The 23,212-nt window shown below is 36.2% G+C and overlaps 1 protein-coding gene across 1 annotated transcript in view; it reads right to left on the bottom strand.

The window, feature by feature from the left end:
• The window catches only part of LOC121737123 (ceramide transfer protein), a 38,091-nt gene that overhangs the window by 11,033 nt on the left and 3,846 nt on the right, over positions 1 to 23,212 (bottom strand). The window contains exons 5-7 of the mRNA XM_042128679.1: positions 22,312 to 22,462; positions 21,004 to 21,064; positions 578 to 769 (exon numbers count right to left, since the gene is read on the bottom strand). Coding sequence (XP_041984613.1) covers positions 578 to 769; positions 21,004 to 21,064; positions 22,312 to 22,462 — 404 coding nt within the window. The remainder of the gene's footprint in view (positions 1 to 577; positions 770 to 21,003; positions 21,065 to 22,311; positions 22,463 to 23,212) is intronic.

The following is a 23,212-nucleotide window of genomic DNA, read 5'->3' as shown; positions in this document are numbered from 1 at the left end:
GATTGAACTCGCAAGCGTCACAAAAACTAAAATTCATTTCAGTAGTTTGGCAATTCGTCAACGAACATCTCATAATCTCGTCCTAATAGGACAACGTCCCACTTTATTTCCTATTAACTTTTTATTATTATTTTACAGATTTTAATAATGTAGATAAATAAACTAAAATTGTTCGACCAGAAGCAACACCCCAAAGAAACTACTATTAGAGAAATTGATGTACCAGATGGCGGCCCTGCGTTATTTGGGCGGGTTGGGTTAGGTATCAATCTCAGCCGGATCACGACTAACATTAACTTGACAATTGACATAGCCCGACCAACATCCACCATCAATCATTTCTCCAAGGGTACATATAATTCGTACTACACAACCTCTACAGCTATTTTAGCAGAGCTGCAGGGCGATTCAAGATTCCGATCGACACGGATTCGGTAACTTTACCGTGCGGTCATTGGTCAATGCTTAGCGCGGCGAGCGTTTATTGGATGCCACGCAATGAAGTTTCCGAATCAGAGTCGAATTACGCATTGTCAATCAGCGCTCTGGTTCCATTTGCAATTTTGCTGGTTCTCACCTCAGTCCATAGGTTGTGTGCAGTGAGACGGTTGTCGATAGCCGGGGGCGGCAGCTCGACCTGATCACGAGTGTCGCCCAACTCGTCCCGCGTCGCCGGCACGCGAGCACACCGCTCCTCCTCCATCTTGTCGAAGCCCGTCTCCACCGCATCGTAGAACTCGTCGTCGGGTAGCGTGGAGTGCGGCCCTTCCTGTAACAAGAGTATCATGAAGTTTGGGCAGAGATAAGGGGTCATTTGATATCATTAACCCTTGCTTGAGGACCGCCCATGGCGCCGCCAGATAAAAAAGGGCGCTGAAGGCAAAAAAAGGGCGCCAGTTTTTTCAGCACTACCAGCACCCTGGGCGCCGAAAAAATCTCGCTGTTAGTGCTAAAACTGGCACTGCTTGAGGACGTTAACCAGTTGATAGTGTGAGCAACAGCCTACAGTTTCTAAGGATAACAAGATTCCATATTGTTATAATTAAACTTTAAAGGTTAACAACACGCTGAACTTCTACGAATAACGAGCTCCCAAGGAAAGCCTTGAGAGCTCGTTATAAGAGTATCTAAATGCCCTTAGATTCGAGATCTAACGGCATTTACATACTCATATCGTGGCGTATGCAGCAGTTTTGACGTCACTTTCTAATGCAACACCTCATCATGCAGCCAAATCGGTTAGGTAAGCAGCCGCGACCCCGCCACGGTCTCGGCCAAGCCCGCCATTTCTATTCACGCGACGCTAACCCACATTGCGATACTGTCCGTGTTTCGCTAATCAGGTCAACCCTGTTGTAATTGTCTAATCGTTACAAGGACGCCCCGAAAAAGGTCGTGGCGGGCTCAATAAATGGGCTATCAGTAAAGGTTAACACTTTCATAACTTTCTGTAGGCTGGAACAGGTTTTTTGGTATGCGACGAAGACACGGCCCGACAATAAATAGCTTTGCCCAAAACATAATTCTTAGTTAAGAAGATCCTTCAGCTTATCAAAAATGTTGTTGGTCATGTGACTATGACTTCATCACAATAAAATCTGTCATTGGAGTCTGTCACTAAATTGTTACTAAACTGAAACTGTCGTTTCATTGGATTCATACCAATTATACAATTAAAGGATCCTCGCTATAAAATATCACTCGCTATAAAATATAAACGTTATATAAAATGCACACTTGGAATTTTAGGTATTTGTTTTATGAATTTTATTCCATAAATAAAAATTTCATAGCAAAAGATTTCCCCATGATTTGACTAAAATTTAAATGGACAAGAAATAAAATTTAACCCCTTTTAAGTTCGTAGAAGCAAAATTTCTCTAATATAACAGACGTCTACAGAATCATTAGCAGCATAGCCGATAACGCACAGGCTATTAAGGAAATGGATATTGAAAATTAAGTATGTTTTTGAAATAGATAAATATTTCTATGTTCTATTTCTTTGTCTTTGCTACCTTTAAAGCTTTAAATACACAAATTCTCATTGCAGAGTAACAATATTTGTATGTATAATGTAACCAATGCATACGAGAGAAAAATTTTATTTCCCCGTGTAACGAACATTAAATCGACTTAACTTTACAACGAAATTCGCAATCGTCGTAACATCAGTAGCGAGGCCGAGCTTTCCCTATACATTATTGCATCGTCAAAGCTCACTTCTGATGAAAACAACCACGACGCGTTCTGGCAATCACAAAAAGACCATAACGCGAAATTCGTGTCGTGGCTGATATGCTATACGTTTTTCTTGATTTATTCTTGATTGATTAATCGTCCATAGGTATGGAAGATTACATTTGAATTAAGTACTACGCGTACTACAAAATATTTTTTATTTTACTAAATCCCTGCATAACGTGTTTAACATTATTATTTATAAAATATCCATAGTTCCATACATTTCGTACTAATATTATTATTGTCTGTCTGCCTGACTGGTGCACCGCGCAACGCAGTTTTTTTAATTAAGATCAATTACGTCGCGTCTTTATATTAAAAAAAACAACAAACAACAACACGTTTCGCCAGACAGACAGACAGTAATAATATTAGTACGAAATGTATGGAACTATGGATATTTATAAATAATAATGATAAACACGTAATGTGGTGATTTAGAAAAAGAAAAAATAAAATGTAGTACGCGTGGTAATTCAAATATAATCTTAGCAAAGTTATTCTACTGTATGATTATACTGTGACTGTTATCTATTGCAAACTGACGTGCACCACGTATTAGGATTTAGGCTGCGTTTCCACCAGAGATGTGTTGAGAGGAATGTGTTTTTGAGAACCAATAGAAACGCTTCATTTGTCTGACAACATTCAGCGCAGCGATTCTATTGGATCTTAAAAATACATTCCTCGCAAGTCGCAACACATCTATGGTGGAAACGCAGCCTTATTCTGGTATTATGTGATTGACGACACCGAAGACGTTTTGTTTTGATTTTAGAACAATACTTTCATTATCATCAGCCTAGAGACTTCGCTCATTAGCCATATGAACGTATTCAACAGAGCTAGTCTAAATGAATTTTATTTTCCCTTGCTTAATTTAGAATGATGGATGGTTTTCTCCATTTAATTTAAAACGAAATGAAAATTTATTTTAAACATGCAAACGATTTTGCGTATTTCAAGCATGTTTTAGTTGTCGTTTTCTGATGTAAAGCGATAACTTAAATACGACTTATTTATGTATTTCCAAAAAAGTGAATGTCAGTAAAGAAATTATAGTACCAGTGTGGTTTTCTATTAAAGATCTTTGCTACTAAGAGAAGGTTCAACAATAAAAAGGCTCATGGTATGGCATTTTAGTAGTTTCAGTAGGTGATAAACATTGGTTTAGGAGCAACATAAAGTCTAAAAATACTTTCATTCGCGCATCAGTCATGATAAGTCTTTGATCTTTTTATAACCGTCCATCAGAGAGACTATAGATAAAATCACTGCTCGCATTTTATTGTTAGCATAACGTATTTTTAACGGGCATCGACTCACCAAATATTGTCATCACTGCAACTGTTGGTAAGGAACCACAAAAACTCTGATGTGATCTTGGAAAGAGGAGAAACAAGCTAAACCTTCTTGGACAAAATAATAAGAAAGGCAGCACAACTTTTCTTTCTTTTATGTTAGCAAATAAAAAATAACTAGCTGTTTGACCGAGCTTTGCTCGGTATTCGATAAAACACGAATAAAATGACATTTTCTAAATATGATTCCTAGCTAGATCGATTTATCGCCCCCGAATATACTAAATTTCATGAAAATCGTTGGAGCCGATTCCGAGATTCCAATTATATATTTATATACAAGAATTGCTCGTTTAAAGATATAAGATATAGACTTCTTAAAATGAATAAACAATATTAAAGACTACCAACCTTTAACTTGAATATAACGGCGCAAAAAATAGAATGGCAATTTCACTTCGCCAAGCAATAAAGGCTTTGTAAGGTTTCTATAAAAGATCAATTTCTTGGAAATGTACTAAGCACCATTAACAACGGATATAAGCCACCGAATTTAAAAGCGTAATATTTTGGCAACTTAATTAAATTCGAATTAGATTTTTTTACTTATTAATAAGTACTGTAGTACCCACACTGCTGAACCGATTTTGCTGAAATTTGGTATGGAGATACTTGAGCCAGAGAAAGGACAAATGATAATTTAATCAAGAAAAATGTACGGTTCCCGCGCGATGAACGAATTTTGACGCAACAGTCTAGTGAAAAATAATTTATGTGATCCCAGTAAAATGCCTAACAACGAATTCTCAGGAAACGAGTAAAAACTTAACGAATTGTCAAACGCCCTAATTTCCAACAGCTAAACGACTACTATTTGCCTTTCTATGGCAACAGTTAATAGTCAATCACGCATTTGAAGGGTTTGCTGGACAGTCTAGTGGTAATAACGAGTGAAGCCATCTGGGTGGAGCCGCGCCCGGCTCGCGTGCGATACTGACGTCATAGTCCATAGACACACCCCACATGTCAGATTGGACGACTTCATACGCCAGCTGAATTACAGCTGTGACGTGCGAATTCGCAAATTTTCCCTTACAAACAGACGGTATTTCTGTCCATAATAATATTATGTCAGGTTGGACTTCATACGCCAGCTGAATTACAGTTGCGACGTGCTCCCCATCAAAACACACCATCCTTCTGACACTTCGGCCAAGTTGAAAATTATGTCGATAGCAAAGTTAAAAATGAAAAATAGAATATATGAGATTTGACATTAAGTATAGCAAGTGTCACTTACCAATTCTTCACGCTACAACCCATACAACTTCGCTGCTGATGTTATCGTACACAATGGCGTAGTTCGCAGGACCGAAACAAACTTAAATAGACAAGATTTCCATCCATGAAATGGAATCGAAAAAATGGTACAATACAAAACAATGGTACAGCCGTACAATACAAAAACCGTTAACAACAAAACAAAATCAACAGGAATGTGAAAGTGGTTACATAAATGAAAGTACCAATTAGTTTAAAACACGTACAGCTTTGGAAGATAGGCCACTTAAATTAAAAGATTATTAAAAGAACACGATACATCCGGACAAAAAAATATGTAGGATAGGCTAATTAAGGATTGCGACCTTGAAATATCCCGGAAAGCGAATTGGACGACCTTAGTGCAATCGATACGGTGTGATGATGTTGAATACAATACACATCCGCTGTTATTGTTTCAGTCCAGAGATACGGGGGTTATGAACAGAATGAATAATCGGTAGACGCATTTGTAATTCATCATACTCCCGATTGATAACACGTATGACACATGTTATAAATATAAATGTGCCCTCAGTCCCTACTCTTTGATAAAATAACTATGACACTAGCCAACAAGTGATTTTTATTCCTTCTTAGGAAGCTATTTTAAAAGGCTTTGGTCCACCACACATTGCCACCGCTGTATCTCCTGTATCGCCAGGATGATCTCAGAAGATCTCAGGAAGCCCGAGGGACATGCTAAAGCTGTCTTGGGACCCGCAAAGAAATTAATAAAAAGAAGTTAGGAGGAGTAGGAAGTATCCAATTTCTTTAGGAAGCTATCTTTAGAAAGGCTATTAGACAAAAATCGCAAGGAACCGTTGCAAATTAGTGGCCGCCCTAATATCACACCATCACCGTCTTTAAAGCACATCAAATAAGAGAGCAGAGGCAACAATAAATAGACCCTTTAGGACCAGAAAGCGTTAAACCTTAAACCATTCCCATCTCATAATGACCAGGACCCGTACCACCAAACCATTTTGAGACTCAAACAATCGAACGAGAATGCCGCCTGCTCTAACAACGTCTTTTCACGTTTGTTAGAGCAGGACGCAGCATTCTCGTTCGATTGTTTGAGTCTCAAAACGGTTTCATGGTAGGTAATTTCATGTCAGAACAGTAATTTGTTTGTGCAGATTTGAATGTGGAGGTCGTTGCTTAATAACTATAACGTAGTCAATGAAGGTCAAAAAGTTTAATGAAGCATACCGATGAATAAAATTCTTGTCTGGGTATTCGTAATTAGCAGCTTTGTAATAGGTTGTTCATTCGGTTCAATACACCGATTCTAAAATTTTAAAACAACATTAATACAGCTACATTCCTTATCCGATCCAGTAAATTTCATATCCAGGTACAAAATGGAAAATTTTTTGTCAGACTACAGTACTGTCATATCAGTTAAACGCGATTGGCCAAAACCCCAAAAAAAATTAAGAGGATACACCAAGGGCTAGAGAAATGAAAAAAAAGTACGTGTAATATCTATAGCTGTCTCCCTTACCTCAAGCCTATACCGCAGAACGCGATAGAGACAACTGCAGAAAATCAACGATTCGTTGTCCCCTGATTCCTTCTCCAAAACTTAACCGATTTAAGTATTTTTCTCATTAAATATTAAAGAAGGGCTGAGCTGTGTTCCTGTTTTTTTTTTTTTTGTAAAATCTAGCCAAATCTGTTTTCTGGATGTTTGAACACAGCGGAAAATCTGGCCATTTTTTTGGTTTTTGAACGTTCATATCTTATTTAATTATTAAATTATGAAAAAAAGAACACATAGGGACATTGTATTAGTAGCCGTAGATATTCAGGAAAAAAATTATAACTGTACTTGCATTATCCAGGGAGGAAACTGGGGACAACGTTTGTATGGAAAAAAGGGCGGTGTGGACTCCTCTTAACATATTTATTTGTTTCACGTACCGTATATGACTATTTTGCTGTTGTTTATAGATAAAAATAAACTTGATCGAACGAGGAACGAAGCTGAGTAAATGTTGGATCAAAATAGCATAATCGGGGTACAGTTGAATAAACAAACAAAATCGGTAGGGATATAAGTGACGTAAGCTGAACGATTACACATGGCAACTAATTTGGTTCACACGTGGATTTGTTTTCAAGGACGAGCTAAATTTGGTGTGGCTTTGGACCCTTTTTGTAACGTTTTAGTGATTCCTTAATAATTATTCCTTATTGGAAGCCATAAAACATCATTCATATAAGGCTGCACAAAGAAAATGTATGGCTAGCAGTACTAATACACGGACGAATTTAATTAAGTAGATGTAGCTTATGTGGTCCTTTTTAGGGTTCCGTACCTCAAAAGGAAAAAACGGAACCCTTATAGGATCACTTTGTTGTCCGTCTGTCCGTCCGTCCGTCTGTCAAGACCCTTTTTCTCAGGAACGCGTGGAGGTATGAAGCTGAAATTTATATCAATTACTCAGGTTTACTGTCCCTTGAAGCTGTGAAAAAATCAAACTTCTAAGCCAACGCAATCAAAAGATACAGCCGTTTATGCCGCAAATTTTCGACACTTGCAAGGGAATCAAAACCTACAGGGTGCTTCCCGTGAACTCAGAATCTTGAAATTTGGTACGAAGCAACGTCTTATAGCATAGATAAAGGAAAAATTACGAAAACCATAAATTTTTAGTTACATCACATAATATATTTTTTTTTAATAATTTTAAACTTACTACCCATTTCCTCATAAACGCGTAGAGGTATTAAATTGAAATTCATACCAAATACTCAGGTCTATAATACCTTTAAGCTGTAACAAAATCAAACTTCTATGTCAACGCAATCAAAAGAAACAGCAATTTAAGCTGCATATTTTGAAACTCGCAAGTACTCGCAAGGGAATCAAAACCTAAAGGGTACTTCCAGTCGACCTAGAATCTTGAAATTTGGCATGAAGCAACGTTTTATAGCACACATAAAGGAAAAATTCCGAAAACCTTAAATTTTTAGTTACATTACAAAATATATATTTTTTAATAAATATAAACTTATTACTTTTTTCCTCATGAACGCGTAGAGCTATCAAGTTGAAATTCATATCAAATACTTAGATCTAATTGCCTTTAACCCGTGAAAAAAAAAAATCTATAAAAATACCATAGTTATGACTCGATTGTCGTAATGAACGAACTTTGTAAACCTTGCAGGTTTGTACGGAACCCTCGGTGCGCGAGTCCGACTCGCACTTGGCCGGTTTTTTTTGTAACCTTTTGGTAAGTCCTTAAAAGCTCCCTGTTCATTGAAAGACCATTAATACAAGCCTGCAAAAATAAAGTGTAAAATACAAATAATTTAATAAGAAAGCGTAAATTCAACTTTTTAGACGTTTGCGAACCCGTAGTAAATCCATCGTAACCTTGACATTAGGGAAAATATTTCATCCCTGAAAATTGCCCAAGCAATATCGCTAGTCGTGGCGTGGATCGTCGTTTGGGCTGACGTCACAAGCCATCCCTGCCGTAAAAGCACCCTATAAGATAAGGGTGACGCAATTCTGTTGCCACGCTCGAAATTGCTCTGATGGCTTCTTTGACCGGACATCCGATGTCTGTTGCTACCTCACCGCACCTTGATGGCCCTTTCAACCGGACAGCAATTGTTGCTGATTGTTAAAAAAATATAAAACATACCACACACCTACAAAATATCTATGGTTGTATTTGTGATGCGCAGTTCCTAATCAGAGAACGCCTTCCTGAGATAAGAGCTTGCAAATAAACGAATTAACACTATCAACAACATTAAACCAGACCATATCTTATTTTTCAGGACAAACCTCATATTGGCTCATATAAATAAGGCCATAGAGAACCCTAAGAGCCCCCGCAGACTGCAGACTTTTAGTCGGCCGATAGTTTAGTCGAAAGCGTATCAGTTTCAGTACGAAGGTGTATGAAAATGCGCACAATTAACGATTTGTATCGGCCGATAATAATGTAGGTACTGAAACTCCAATTTGGTGAAACTATCGGCCGACTAAAAGTATTTAGTCTGCGGGGGTTCTAAAAGTGTGTACAAAGTACAAAGAATACCTTCCCCACAGCTTATGAATCTATTGATTCGTCGCATCACGCGAGGTTACACTGCTAACAAGTTGACGTGCTCGGTGCCACTTCGATTATAATTTACATAAACGTACGCCTGAATAATATGACTTTTACGAAAGAAAGTGGACGCAATATAATATTGCGTATGGTAACAAACGATGTTATATTAAGTCATTTTATGTTGTTTGTTTATAAAAGCAAAATAAAAGATCGTGGCGTTTACCGTGAATTTATGCATAAGACAAACTTTTTAACAACAAGTAGTGAAGACAAGGATCGTTACGAAATAATCAATCAACTGAACGTGTTAAGGACAGCAGCAAATTATGACATGAATAAAGATACCTGTGCATACCGGTGATGTGAATTCCAAAATGGAATTTAATTAAAATTCCAAACTCGGTTAAGGCATGAAAATTAATAACTTCTTGAATATTGCATTGGAAAATTTAGCATGATTCGTATGTCACCACAAACGACAAAGCCTGAGAACCTCCACATGTCGAAGCAGGTGGAATAGATTTAAAAATTTAACAATTAGTAGATAAGGAACAGGTTCTAGAACCTGCCAGTAGAATGTTAGAAGTCGATGTACCTGATGATAATATAGAAGATTAATAGAATTCTTATTATATGTATACTGCCGAATGCCGATCAAGCAAGAATCGTTACAGGCTGACCTTTAAAACTCGTTTTCAAATCTGGATAACGTTTATAACGATACATAGAAATAATCTACTATAAAACATTTAAGTGACAGAAACATTGAGGCCAAGGGTGCGAATTTCATTCGCCGAAAAGCCATCAACCCTAATGAACACGCATCTGCAATCCATACTAGTATTACAATGCGAAATTGGTCTGTCTGTCTGACCGCTAAACTGATTTTGATGAAATTTTGTAAACAAATACTTTGAGTCCCGTAAAAGGGCGAAGGAGAGTTTTTATCCCCAAAAAATGTATATCCCGCGCGATAACCGAATTTCGACGCATCGGAGTTGCGGGCGTCATATCTAGTTTTAATAAAGCACTTCTTTCCTTAATTACTTTAGCCTTTACTTTGGCTCATAAAATTGTTACTATTGTATGAAATAACATAATGGTTGTAAAGAAATTTCTAAGCAGTCGCTTTCTTAGAATCCATGTGCAAAGACGTGTTTGAAAATAAACCTGTTGGCGTCATGTTAGCTTGCACTGTCTCATTAACTTGAGCTATTTCTAAGAAATTAAGTTTCAAATAAGCAATGGAAATAATTCACTCATGTAATAATAGCAAAGAAGCTGTGTCCTGTGTAAAAGTATATTTCAAATCGACTTCAAAAGGAGAATTATTTATTACTGTTAAACAACATACAAATTATGTTGAAATAATGTCTTTGGTACTTCGATCACTAATATACTTTGGTAGGGTAAAATCTTGTACTATTATCTATTCTGTGGTAAAATGTCTATTTGTCTTCACGAAGTTCAAAAAAAACTTTCGTTTCACGTTTCTGGTTTCAGACTTATAAATGGATTGAAATCTAGACAATGCTTAGACAAATGCTGAAGTCTGAAGAACCTAAGCTTAGACAATGTAAAACCAGGAAATTAGTTTGTTCAGTATTCTTCCAAGTCATTGTAAATACCTGGCCATTCTTAATCTTAAGCACTAAGACCTAAGTACTTAAAACTGTAACAAGATTTGAAAGTAAAGGAGATTTGCATATAATCCAATAGACTTAATTATTATTTAATATTTATTTTCACTAATATTGTTGACAACTTTTTTCTTGTAGAAAAATCAATCAGGAAAAGAGTGGACGGATTACATAATAATAAGCTATAAGCCCATGAACACAAGCAGCACCAACCCCCAGAGTTACAACAAAGATAATAAAATATTAAAGTTGGACGAGTAACCGGACAAATAACTTTACATCGTTACTCGTCCCAATAGGACGAGATCTTATTAGACGAGCAATCAATTTACTTTTTTTTGTATTGGTAAAAACGTTAACCTACACCTCAGCTTATTTTTGGCCATTTGTTCTTCATTAAACTTCAGCAACCTTTCTTTAGTAATCCATACTTTACTAATATTATAAACGCGAAAATGTGTCTGTCAGTAATCTGTTACCTCTTCACGCCCAAACCGCTGAATTGTTTTTGCACTTTGGTATGAGGATACTTTGAGTCCCGGGGAAGGACATAGGGTACTTTACTACTTTATATCCCAGAAAAATGTCCGGTTGACGCGCAATAAAGGAATTTTGGCGCAAAGGAGTTGCGGGCGTCATCTAGAAAGTTAATAACATAAACGCCTCGCAAAGAGTTAATTTTATCATTTTATCTCAAATCAGTTGTACAAAGTCAACACAAGCGATAAACAGGCATTGAAGACGGTTAAATAAATGATAGCATCTTATTTGTTTAAAATAAAATGTACCCAGTGTGTAAGAAGTCTTCAGGGCGTATTAAGTATTATAGGGGGTCGCCTCCTATAAAGTTACTTTGGCATAATTATCAGTTATCACTAAAGGAAAATGTCCATTAATTTTTTCTCAATTTTCAAATATTTTGAATATTGTTAAAAATTGTTGAAAGGTTTGACGCAGCGTCGTATTACTTCCAATAAGGATTTTTAAAATTGCTATATTACGAAATCTAGATAATATATAAAGAAAATATATAATGATTAATAACCAATTTAATTATTTTAATTAGATGAAAAACACAGACTTGGTCCAATTACAATTTTATATGTTCTGCGACAGATGTAACTAAAGGCCACAGCAGATATTTGATAGAGCATTCAAATAGCTAAATTATCTCTAAATATGCTGAATTTGATAAACGTATGATGCGATAACAACAATTAAGTTTTTTAGTTAAAATTTGTTATACAATACTGCACGACTGGTGAGACATTTGCAATACTTAAGGAGTGTATTCGGTACTCGATTCTCATTATAATTATGTAATAAAATTAGGTACATACTTAATTTTTTACCAAATTTCCCTTTAAATAAATGAATCATGGATCCTGAGTGAATTGCGCGGCTAGGCAAGTAGGCATACTATGTGGCCGGCGCGGCGGCGTGCGCCATCGAAAGAAACACCGCGCTGCTACCCTTCCTGAGCGCGGTGTCCGTGCGTTAGGTAAATAATTATTTAACTTTAAGCTACATTTACACAGTAATCAATTGATAATAGATATTATTTTTATATATTTTTTTTTTTCATCTAATATAATAGCCAAATATCATGTCGTCGAGTATTGAAAATGTCTCACCGGTCATGTTGTATAATATATATTTGAAATTAGCCTCTTATTTAATTTATATTATTATTAAGTACTGCAAATTACTGCAATGTTTTCACGCTAGAGGCAGCACCAGCTAGAGTGTGCTAGTGCTAAGTTGCTAACTGCTAGCACTCTGCAGTCTGCTCCGACCCTTACGTAATATTCCCTATTGTTTTTCGGAGATTTTTCATTATACAAGAGGTAAAACAATTAATACTGCACTAGTACTATTACTACTAGACATCAATCAAAATAACTTTTATTAATGTTGTATCTAATTGTTTTCTCCGGCTTAGAACGGCAAGAGAGCGAAGCGAGTAAGCAAAAACTTTTTAATACCACGTAGGTAACATAGAATTTAGATTAATGATTATTGATTAGTCTCCACGTAGCGCGCGGAGACCAATCATTAGGGTGAAGCCAAACGAGCGTAATTTGTGAGTTGTGAGTCGCAGAATTTCTGCCGGCAGAAATTCTACTGCATTCGGTTTCATACAAATGTCCTGTTTGATTCACACGAGCGTAATTTTGTGAGTCATGATTTGTATGAAAAGATATTTACGCGACCGAAATTCTGCGACTCACAACTCACAATTAATTACGCTCGTAATGTATGCTCGTACGCCCTTAATATAAGCCACGTACCTATACCTAACTTGAAAGATCATTGTGCACATCAAGAATACATGGCCGCGTAAAGTTTAAATTGTTTTAAACTTATTTTTTATGTTATGATGTTTGCAATGTTCCTATTTCTAGTGCTCCCAGATAAAAACCAACGGCATTCATTGCTATGCGGATGATAGTACAGGTGATGCTGTATATACCGGCTCCCCTAATATTTCTCGGTAAAATGTCACTGAGAGTCGAAACGAACTTGTGTCTAAGGTGGAGAATTCATTGGAGAAGGTCTCTGAATGGGGTAGACGTAACTTAGTCCAATTCAACCCCACCAAGACACAAGTCTGCGCGTTCACCACTAAAAAGTCACCAATGGTCGTTTATCCTCGTTTCGAGGGCACATCTTTAACCATCTCCCCTAGCATTGAGATACTTGGCGTCAACATATCGAGCGAAGTCCAGTTCCGATATCATCTTGAGGGTAAGGCCAAATTAGCCTCGAAGAAGCTTGGTGTACTTAACAGAGCGAGACAGTACCTACTTCAGTCCGGACCAACGCCTACAACTCTACAAGGCGCAGGTTCGGCCTCATATGGAATATTGTTCTCATCTCTGGGCAGGGGCGCCAAAATACCAACTGCTCCCTCTGGATCGTATCCAACGAAGGGCTGCTCGAATTGTTGACTGCCATAGTGTTTCAAACAGCTTGGACCCCCTGGAATTACGCCGAGATGTAGCTTCACTCTGCATCCTCTATCGGTTGTATCACGGGGAGTGCTCTGAGGAATTGTTCGGAATCATACCACCTGCAACTTTTCGCTATCGTCCCACGCGAAAAACATACCATCCTCATCACCGTGACGAACAAACGGGTCACCTGATGGAAAACAGCTACAGTCGCCCACGGACACTCAGAACATCAGAAGAGGTTTTAGGTGCATCGCTGGCCTTTATCTTGGCTCTCGATAAACAGAGTAAATTACCAAAATATTGGTCTCCTCAGTCATGTCCTACGCGATTAATCATGTGTCAGTCATTTAATGTTAGATTAACGTCAAAATAGCCTGTAAGTCAGTAATCGCGGTGGAATTTACCTGATAAACATTCTGTACGCGCCGTACGTACAGCGGTATGCATTACAAAACCACATGCAAATCAATAGCACTCGTTAAAATTTTCTGGATTATATTTTATACAAATAGAATGACTCTGCTCATGTTATAGAAAAGTTGGATTTTAGAAGCATGTTTATTTAAGTTTGGTATGTTTTGTATTCACTAAAATAAATCACTATATAAGTATTCACTAAAATAGGTTTGACTATTCAAAAAAAGGTAAATAAAAAAATATCAATAAAGGTATAATAGACAAGGTTTGTTATGGTATAATTTATATGCGATTTTTCAAATGATTAGAAAAAGTAAGTATTGAAAAAAATGGTTAGCTCGTAAGTTTCTCTATTTTTATGCATAAAAGCAGAGTTACTAAATTCGGAGATCCAAGCAATCCAGTTTTTTTTTTAAATAATAGGCTGACCATTTTATCAGGTATTCCCGGATTTTTGTAGCCAGTGGTCCATTGACTAGTGAATGAGTAAATCATTTTAGATCATAAAACATTATCTAATTATAAATAAAGATTGTGGGTCTCGCATTCTGGATCCAAATAAAACCGGCTTATGATCTGCTACCGTCTTATGTAGACGGCAGCAGAAGCAAAACAAAATATTATGATACCTCACAAAAATTACATCAACAGAATTACTTTTCGTTGCTGTGAATTCATGAACCAAAATATAAATAATTTGCATAGTAAATAATTACTTAAGAAAATATTACTGATTTATTGCCTTGAGAAGTTTAGTTATACTTTTACTATTACTTATAGTTAAGTGTTAACTCAAATTGAAAAATATATAAAAATCTCTTTACACATTTTAGCCTTTAAGTATAAAATCACAATTTGGGGGTAGTCGCCCTGTAAGCAGCAATTTTAGTGTGTTCCGTATTTTTTTATTCGTTTTTGTACTTAAATTAAGTTAATAAGTGATATTATGTGTTAAAGTTTGTGGAACTTACCTATACTCATTATCCAACAAACTGTTTCCTACTAATTTTGCACTCCATACAATAAATTCTGAAGTCACCGAAAATGGAAGCACATAACCTAGAAACACTGGGCAACTTTTTTGAATCCCGGATGAAAGAATATGAAATGAAGCTGCAGAAAGTTGCTCATGGGTCGAATGTGCACCCAGATGTTGCTTCTTTGTCCAGAGATTTTTCAGATTTTAAAGAGTTGATGTGGCAATTATTTTCTAAGTTCAAATCTGAAGTTCAATATTTAGCACTTGGGCTTGATAGACATGAGATGATAATGAGACGGAAAGTGTTGCTTCTTCATGGTGTGCCAGAAAGTCATAATGAAAAGCTTCCAGAGGTGGTCCATAAGGTTTTTAGTACTGACATGAAGCTACCCAGTTTGTCCAAGGAGAGTTTGAAAGTTTGTCACCGTCTTGGGGCCATCTCAGCAAACAAAACGCGACCTATTTTAGTGCGTTTTAATGAATTCAAGGATAGACAAGCTGTATGGAATTCTAAGACGTCGCTAAAGGGTTCCGGTGTGACAGTTTCGGAATTTTTGACAAAAGTTAGGCATCGTATCTTCACTGCGGCACGAAAACATTTCGGCATTAAAAACTGTTGGTCAGCTGATGGTAAAATTGTCTTAATTCTTCCTGACAAGTCCCGACGTAAAATAGAAACCATGGCAGCTTTCGAGGAAATTCTACGTCAATTCCCTGAGAATACTACTGAAACCGAAGCTCCGGTATCTGATCCAAAATCAAGCAGGACTGCGAGACCAAATAGAAGGCGACAATAAACTTCCAGCAGGGTTTTTGCTTTTGTCATATTTGTTTTGGTGTGAGGCATCTAGTGGTGGTAGTAATAATTTACCATTTTATTAACCATCCTTTTCTAAGATATTTTATCATGTAGCATGTAGGTAATAGCAAAATTACAAATTGTAAACTCAAAATTCAAATTCAAAATTGCGATTTCACTTTTTACATTTGACATTAATAAATAATGATATTTTACAGATGACAGATGGTTGACAAGTGACAGTTGGCATAACTTTTTTTTTTTTAATATTTTTTATATATACTTTTTTAATTTTTTACTGGTGTGACTTGGGACTGCTGTCAAATGTCACAAAAGTTTTTCTGTTTGTAGGTACTTGGTTTATTATAATTGGATTGTTTTCTCTTTGTGTTTTTCTGCGATATTTTTATAATAAAATAGTAATAACGTTTTAAACATTAGCACTTGTATGCCTCATATCTGATTTATTGTTTCTTTTAAGTATTATTGTTAATGCTAACTATATTTTTAGTATTTAGGTAGTGTAAATAATACTGTATGAGTAGTAAGTTCTAAAAAGCTTCTAAACTTTATATCTTATATATTTTTATACTTTTATTATATTTATAATATTATTTAAATTTTCGTTTATATAAATATGGACAGTAGTGATGATCTTAATGATTTAGATTGTAGTTTTGAATCGTGTTCTTCTTCTTGTAGTTTCAAAAGTGCTCACAGCACGTCATCTTCTACGCCTCGTACACTGCATGACGAACTTTCATCAGTATTTCACAACCACAGATCCAATCTCAATGTGGTACATATAAATGCACAAAGCGTTCCCAGTCACTACACTGACATCATGGCATCTTTTAGTGCATCGTTTATTGATGCTATTCTTATTTCGGAATCTTTTCTGAAACCTTCTCTTAAATCTACTCAGTTTTCTCTTCCAGGCTTCGTTCTTGTGCGTAACGATAGAATTGGCAAAGGCGGTGGTGGAGTTGCTGTGTATCTTCGCGCTGATTTTCAATATAAAATAATTGACATGTCTCCTTGTCACTACTCTGTTTCAGCCGAATATCTTGCCCTAGAAATTATATCTCACCATAATAAAATTCTCCTTGTCGTTTTGTATAGCCCAAATATGAATATTGACTACTTTGATTGCCTTGATAAATTTTTGCATGATCATCGTATAGCATACAATCATTTTATAATGATGGGTGATTTTAATACATGTTTAGTCAAAAATGATTCGCGTGCATTTAAGCTTCAGTCACTTTTATCCTCTCATAATCTTCACTTACTTCCAACTAGCACTACCCATCATTTTCCAAATTCCATCCCTTCCCAGTTAGACCTTATGGTTGTTTCCTCGCCCAATAATATTTCCACTCACGGTCAACTTACTGCTCCTTTCTCGTACCATGATCTTATTTACCTTTCGTACAAAATCCGCTCCCCAAAAAGAAAACCTCAATCTATGTTGCTGCGTAGTTTTAGATGTATCGATCAGGATGTATTACAGCGAGATGCTCTAAATTTAAACTGGTCGTCGGTGCTAAGCAGTCAAACTATTGACGCAAAAGTTTATTCATTTAATAAAATTATTTTAGAACTGTATGACCGACACGCTCCACTAAAAATGGTAAAAATAAAACATAATCCTGCTCCCTGGATTTCTGATTCCATCAAGGAGGCAATGGCTGCTAGAGATAAGGCTAAAAGGAAATGTAAGCGCCGGCCTAATGATGCGAATGTTACAAACTACAAAATCTTGCGAAACCAGTGCAATAGTTTGTGCCGTGCTGCTAAACGTCGTTACTTTTATTCACGCCTTGAAAACCGTACATGTGCTGACGCCTGGAAGTTTCTCAGGTCAGTCGGTATAGGGAAAGTTTCCGCTACTTTACCTAATGACCTAGACCTGGACTCACTCAATAACTTTTTTTCTAAGCCACCTGTTTCTCTTGGTCCGACTGTCAAAGATAACACCTTGAAACAAATATCGAAACTACCAAAAGCAGCCCCGTCCTTCTCTTTTTCCAGTGCTTCGGAATCTGACGTAAAAGCTGCAGTCATGGCAATTTCATCTCAAGCCGTTGGTTGTGATAAGTTGTGCTCTAAAATGATAAAAATGATACTTCCCTCTATATTACCAATCCTTACACACATTTTAAACTTCTCCTTATCCTCAAATTCTTTTCCCTCTGCATGGAAACAGGCCAACATTATACCCTTACCTAAGATCTCAAATCCTACATCCTTATCCTCTTTTCGCCCAATTTCTATTTTACCCTTCCTTTCTAAAGTCTTGGAGCACATTGTTCATAAGCAATTATCCGCATTTCTGAATAAAAATAAATTAATAAGTCCCTTACAATCAGGTTTTCGTCCAGGACACAGCACATGTTCAGCATTATTAAAGGTTACTGACGACATACGTTTCGCCATGGAGAACAAATTTCTGACTATCCTCATCCTGCTTGATTTCAGCAATGCTTTTAATTCTATTGATTTTGATATCCTTCTTGCTATCCTAGAATCTCTTAATTTATCTGCTGCGGCATTAGCCTGGTTTGACTCCTACCTTCGTGGCCGATCGCAGCGTGTACAAACAAATGTTACATTTTCAAATTGGTGCAATCTTCTAGCTGGCGTGCCACAAGGAGGAGTGCTGTCCCCTCTTCTTTTCTCCATTTTTATTAATGAAATAACTAAAGTAATTACATCTAAATATCATCTTTATGCAGACGACCTGCAAATTTATGAACATTTTTCTATGGCTGACGCTATGTCTGCAGTAACTTTTATTAATAATAACTTACGTCAAATAAGCGAGTGGGCGAAATCTTTTGGTATTCTTGTTAATCCCGAGAAATCTAAGGCGCTCATCATAGGTAGTAGACGAATGCGTGCGATTCTTGACATACAATCTCTACCACCTATCACACTAAATGATGCACGCATTCCTTTCTCCGAGTCCGCTAAATACTTGGGTGTTACAGTGGATTCTACACTATCCTGGAATGTCAACATTAATGACATCAGTCGAAAGGTCAACTATGTTATTCATCCTCTTAAAGCTATGCAAAACTTTTTACCCATCTCCACCAAAATCACACTCATGCAGAGCATTGTAATGCCTATTATTGACTATGCAGACGTCTGTTATCCTGATGCTACTGAGGAAAATTTAAATAAATTAGAACGCTTACAAAACCTCTGCATTCGGTTTATATTTGGGCTAAAGAAAGAAATTTGACCACATCTCGGACTATCGCAATAAATTACAGTGGCTTCCTATTCGCCAGCGTCGAAACTATAGGACTCTTAGTCTGCTGTTCAAAGTACTTTTCTGTCCTTCTTCCCCCTCCTATCTGCACGATCTTTTTTCTTTTCCTCATCTCCAGGACGAGTCTTGTAGAACTTTTAGACGAACTCTTCTCCAAATTCCTTCTCACCATACTGACTTCTTTTCTTATTCTTTCACAGTTCATGCCGCCAGGCTTTGGAACTCCCTACCACCAGAGATTCGTGAAAGTAAAACTTTGGCACTATTTAAGAAGAGAGTCAGGTTACATTATCTGCGTCAAAACACGTAAAATATATAATATTACTACTGTTATTCCATGTTAAGTTCATCTATAAATTATTTTTATTGTAAGTATATAAATTTTTATTATATTCAATATATGTTATATATAATTATATATGTATATATGTATGTATATAATGATATATACTTCAATATATTTTATATATATTATAATATTATTATATGTTGTATATGTATATACTTTACTATAATATTACTAAATAAAAATAATGTACTAAGTTTATCTTTACTATTAAGTAATAATAATTTAAGCGTGCACACTAATTTTTGCATATTATATTTTTACAATCACTCATTCCTATTTTCAGTCAGGTCTTCTGGAAGACATTCCATTTTGGAATAAGATGTACCTTTGTACAAACATATTTTTAGTTCTAAGCTGGTTTGTTAACTTCTATTTGTGTGTACATAAATTGTAAAATAAAAATAATAAAATAAAATCATAAAACATAATAATATGTTATAAAAGATTAACAGTATTTTGTTATGCGCATTTTAATGTTATTTTAAACGAAAATAGAGCACAATGTGTCGCTGCAACAAAATCAACATGTTACCGATAGCTCACCTGACGCAGATACTTTTTGAACAGTTTGAATTTCATTATGGCACTAATTTCTATACACACTAAAACACAACACAAACTATAAAACCCTCCAAGGTTGAACGGATAACAAAAAATAAGCGGGAAACGAAAAAATTCACGAACGACACGCACGTCCGCCCCGCGGCGCGGCTCACCGCTATATGTTAAATGTTTGCAGTTTGCGGAGAAATTATGGGCGTTTCACGAGAATGCACGCGTCGAGACTCGAGCGTAAAGGTCGCGGCATCGAATCCCGAACCAGTTCACTCATTGATCTATTAATCGGGTCCATAATCATCAAACTGAATCATAACGACGAGAAAATGTTTCTTAGAAATCATCTGATATGTCAAATGTTTTCGATGTTTCATGATTTTTGTAAACATACTTTACGGAAAACACAATCATTCGGCTAAAAATAAATTTAGCAAAAAGAACTTTCGATCTGAGAACTTCTTTCACTTAATAACCTATCCTATACATGCCTATACATATAAATTATAATTGATCCAAACCAGTGCCCATAAATACTACATTGCAGTCTGCAAATAAAATATGTAATTGATAAATTATTTCAAATGGAGGTCTTTTAAACAAATCAAATTAAAACATTGTTAAGGACTGTCTCAGTTTTTTATGAATTTGGGGGTTACTAGTCAAGCCCTGTATTTCTCTTATATTTTATCAGTTTGTAAATTTTTAACATATTACATGATTATAAGAGGAAAGTTGAAAATAATATTTTTATTTTTTCTTCTATTGGTGTAAAAAAATACTCAAGATTTTTTTTATGGACCATAATATTATTCTTGTTTTGGGAATTATAATTATTGCGTTTCGAGACTTCGAAAAACAAATGTATGTACCTACACTTGAATATTTCTATGGAAGAAACTTTCAAATTAAAAAAAATTGCTGGTTAACACACATAAGTTCTAATGTTTTTTAAGCTAGTAAAGATTCTATCTCTATATCTTCCAATCTTCCATTAAAATTTTCTGCCATCAATTCAGGTGTTTATAGTTTATCTATTCTATTAATAATAATTCACTCTTATACACACTCAACACTTACCTCGTGATCCGGTCCAGGTTTTGAAGCGAGTCTTACTTCAGTAAGCTGATTCTTCAGGGCCCTGTAGAAAAATAGCTTGTTTAAAAATGCAATAGCAAATAATTATAGGAATGAAAAATCTACAGTGCTCCCAAAGTGATAATGCGCATAGACATTTTCGTAATTTTTCGGCAACGGTCGTATTTCCCGAGCGTCGGAAGACGTCGCTGCAAACGCTGTTTTAAACTTAACTTTAAGTTTTTCTTAAAGTTAAGTTTAAAACAGCGTTTCATTTTGTTTTTTTTTTTTTTGTTTTCTTGTAAAAAAAATCTGTAGCAAGGAATTTGAGAACTGTCAACCATATCATCTTAAAACGCACAAACTATAGTTTGGTCGAGTTATGTCAAACACCGACGACAGACACCGACTTGCATTGAAGTGACAAAATCTGACCGACCGACATACGAGTATTATAATTATGTCCGTCAACTGCATATGAATCAATGAGGGTTTTCGATGTATGATGTATCATTTGGCACAAGAGCACTGACCTCAATAATTCACTGGACAGGCAATCGCTATCAATAAAATGTTCCTATTTGAAAGTCGCCATATTGGCGCTGATTGCTATGTGAAAGCAGTAGTGAGTGTACTTGGAACTACTATTTTGCAAATGGCGGTTGCAATTTTCTATGTAATTAGTTCGCAGTACGCTCACCGCGGCGCTTCAAATCGGCACAAAAAATAGCTGTCATTTTGTACGGCATAGCCTGTCCAGTGTATTATAGAGGTCAGAGGGGCTAAAATAGTCACATTAACGGCGGTTCCCAATATTTGATCTATCTCTGGTTTGGCCCTACTAGAGATAGAGATAACTCACATTAGACATTAGAGACATATATTTTATGTCAATTGTGAGCTATTCCTATCTCTAGTAGGGCAAAACCAGAGATAGATCAAATATTGGGAACGGCCGTTAGTAATTCCTCTCAATCAATTCAGCAAATGAATTGTCAAAACTGTCAAACTGACAAATGTCAAATCAGCACAAAAATACAGAAATGAATTGCAAGCAGAGTTGCATTTTGTGATTTCAGAAAAATGAATCATATTATGATTCATATCATGATTCTTCAAAGCGACCATTTTAGCCCCGCTGTGCACAAGAGGGACGGTTCACGGTAGGGTATTTCGTGTCGAATGTCGTGTCAGACATATGACAGCTATATCGTAACATGTGGAAGCTATTTCGTGACATATGACAGATGATGATACGATAGAGCCTACATAGCGCCATAAAACCTTCACTCCTTCGATAGTACTACATACATATAGAGCTCCTCCGCCTTCCGCGCCTGCCTGTCGCGGCGTTTCAGTAGCTCTAGTGCGTGCTGCAGTGCCGCGACGCTGGCGCCGCACGTCGCTTTGAACGACGCGCTCGTCGCACGCACCTCCTGCAACTGCTGCTTCACGTCCGCGCCTGAGAGATTTGAATTTTGAAATTGGAATTAAGAATACTGGTCGCCATTTTGACCGCTATATTATTTTGAAATTCGAAATTAGAATAGATGGCCGCCATTTCGGCCGCTATAGATGAATGGTGAGTTTTAAATTTTGAAGTTTAAAATTGGAATAATGGCAGCCATTTTGGCTTGCTTTTACGTGAAAGAAGGATAAAAATATGGAAGTAATAATACAACCTGCACAGCAATTTGTGTCAAAGATCGAAGCAAGCATAGAAGGCACACCAAAAGCTATATCTCTATCTATAGACCTGTCTCTTATCTTCTCTTGTTTATCTCAGTTTTGAAGTCCAAAATTAGAACTTCAAATTGAAAGCCCTAAAATTCGACTCCAAATCCATACATTAACTGACACAACAGCACTTTATTACTCTTTCTCGGAGGCGCATTAATAAATTTGGTATAAATGATTTTATAGAGATTCCTCATAAGGTGCCTATTCTTCTGAATGCAATACAAAACTGATCAGTGCCTGTAGCCAAGATTTTTTCTATATCGCTTCTCTATACATAGAATAGCTCATCAAAATGTATGGAATTCACATTAGACGAGTTGAATGTCAATGTAATATTAACGAAAGCTTATGACACTCTATTTTTTTTGCCCTTGAACAATCAATCTTATCTATTATTTATTGGGTTTTATTTTTCCAAACTCCATTAAGTTAGTCCAAGTTTGCTATATTGGCCTATTATATTGATTTTATA

The sequence above is a fragment of the Aricia agestis genome, chromosome 20 (genome assembly GCF_905147365.1).
Source record: "Aricia agestis chromosome 20, ilAriAges1.1, whole genome shotgun sequence".
Taxonomy (NCBI): domain Eukaryota; kingdom Metazoa; phylum Arthropoda; class Insecta; order Lepidoptera; family Lycaenidae; genus Aricia; species Aricia agestis.
The sequence above is the reverse complement of the archived record's forward strand: the minus strand, read 5'-3'. Positions and strand labels throughout refer to the sequence as shown.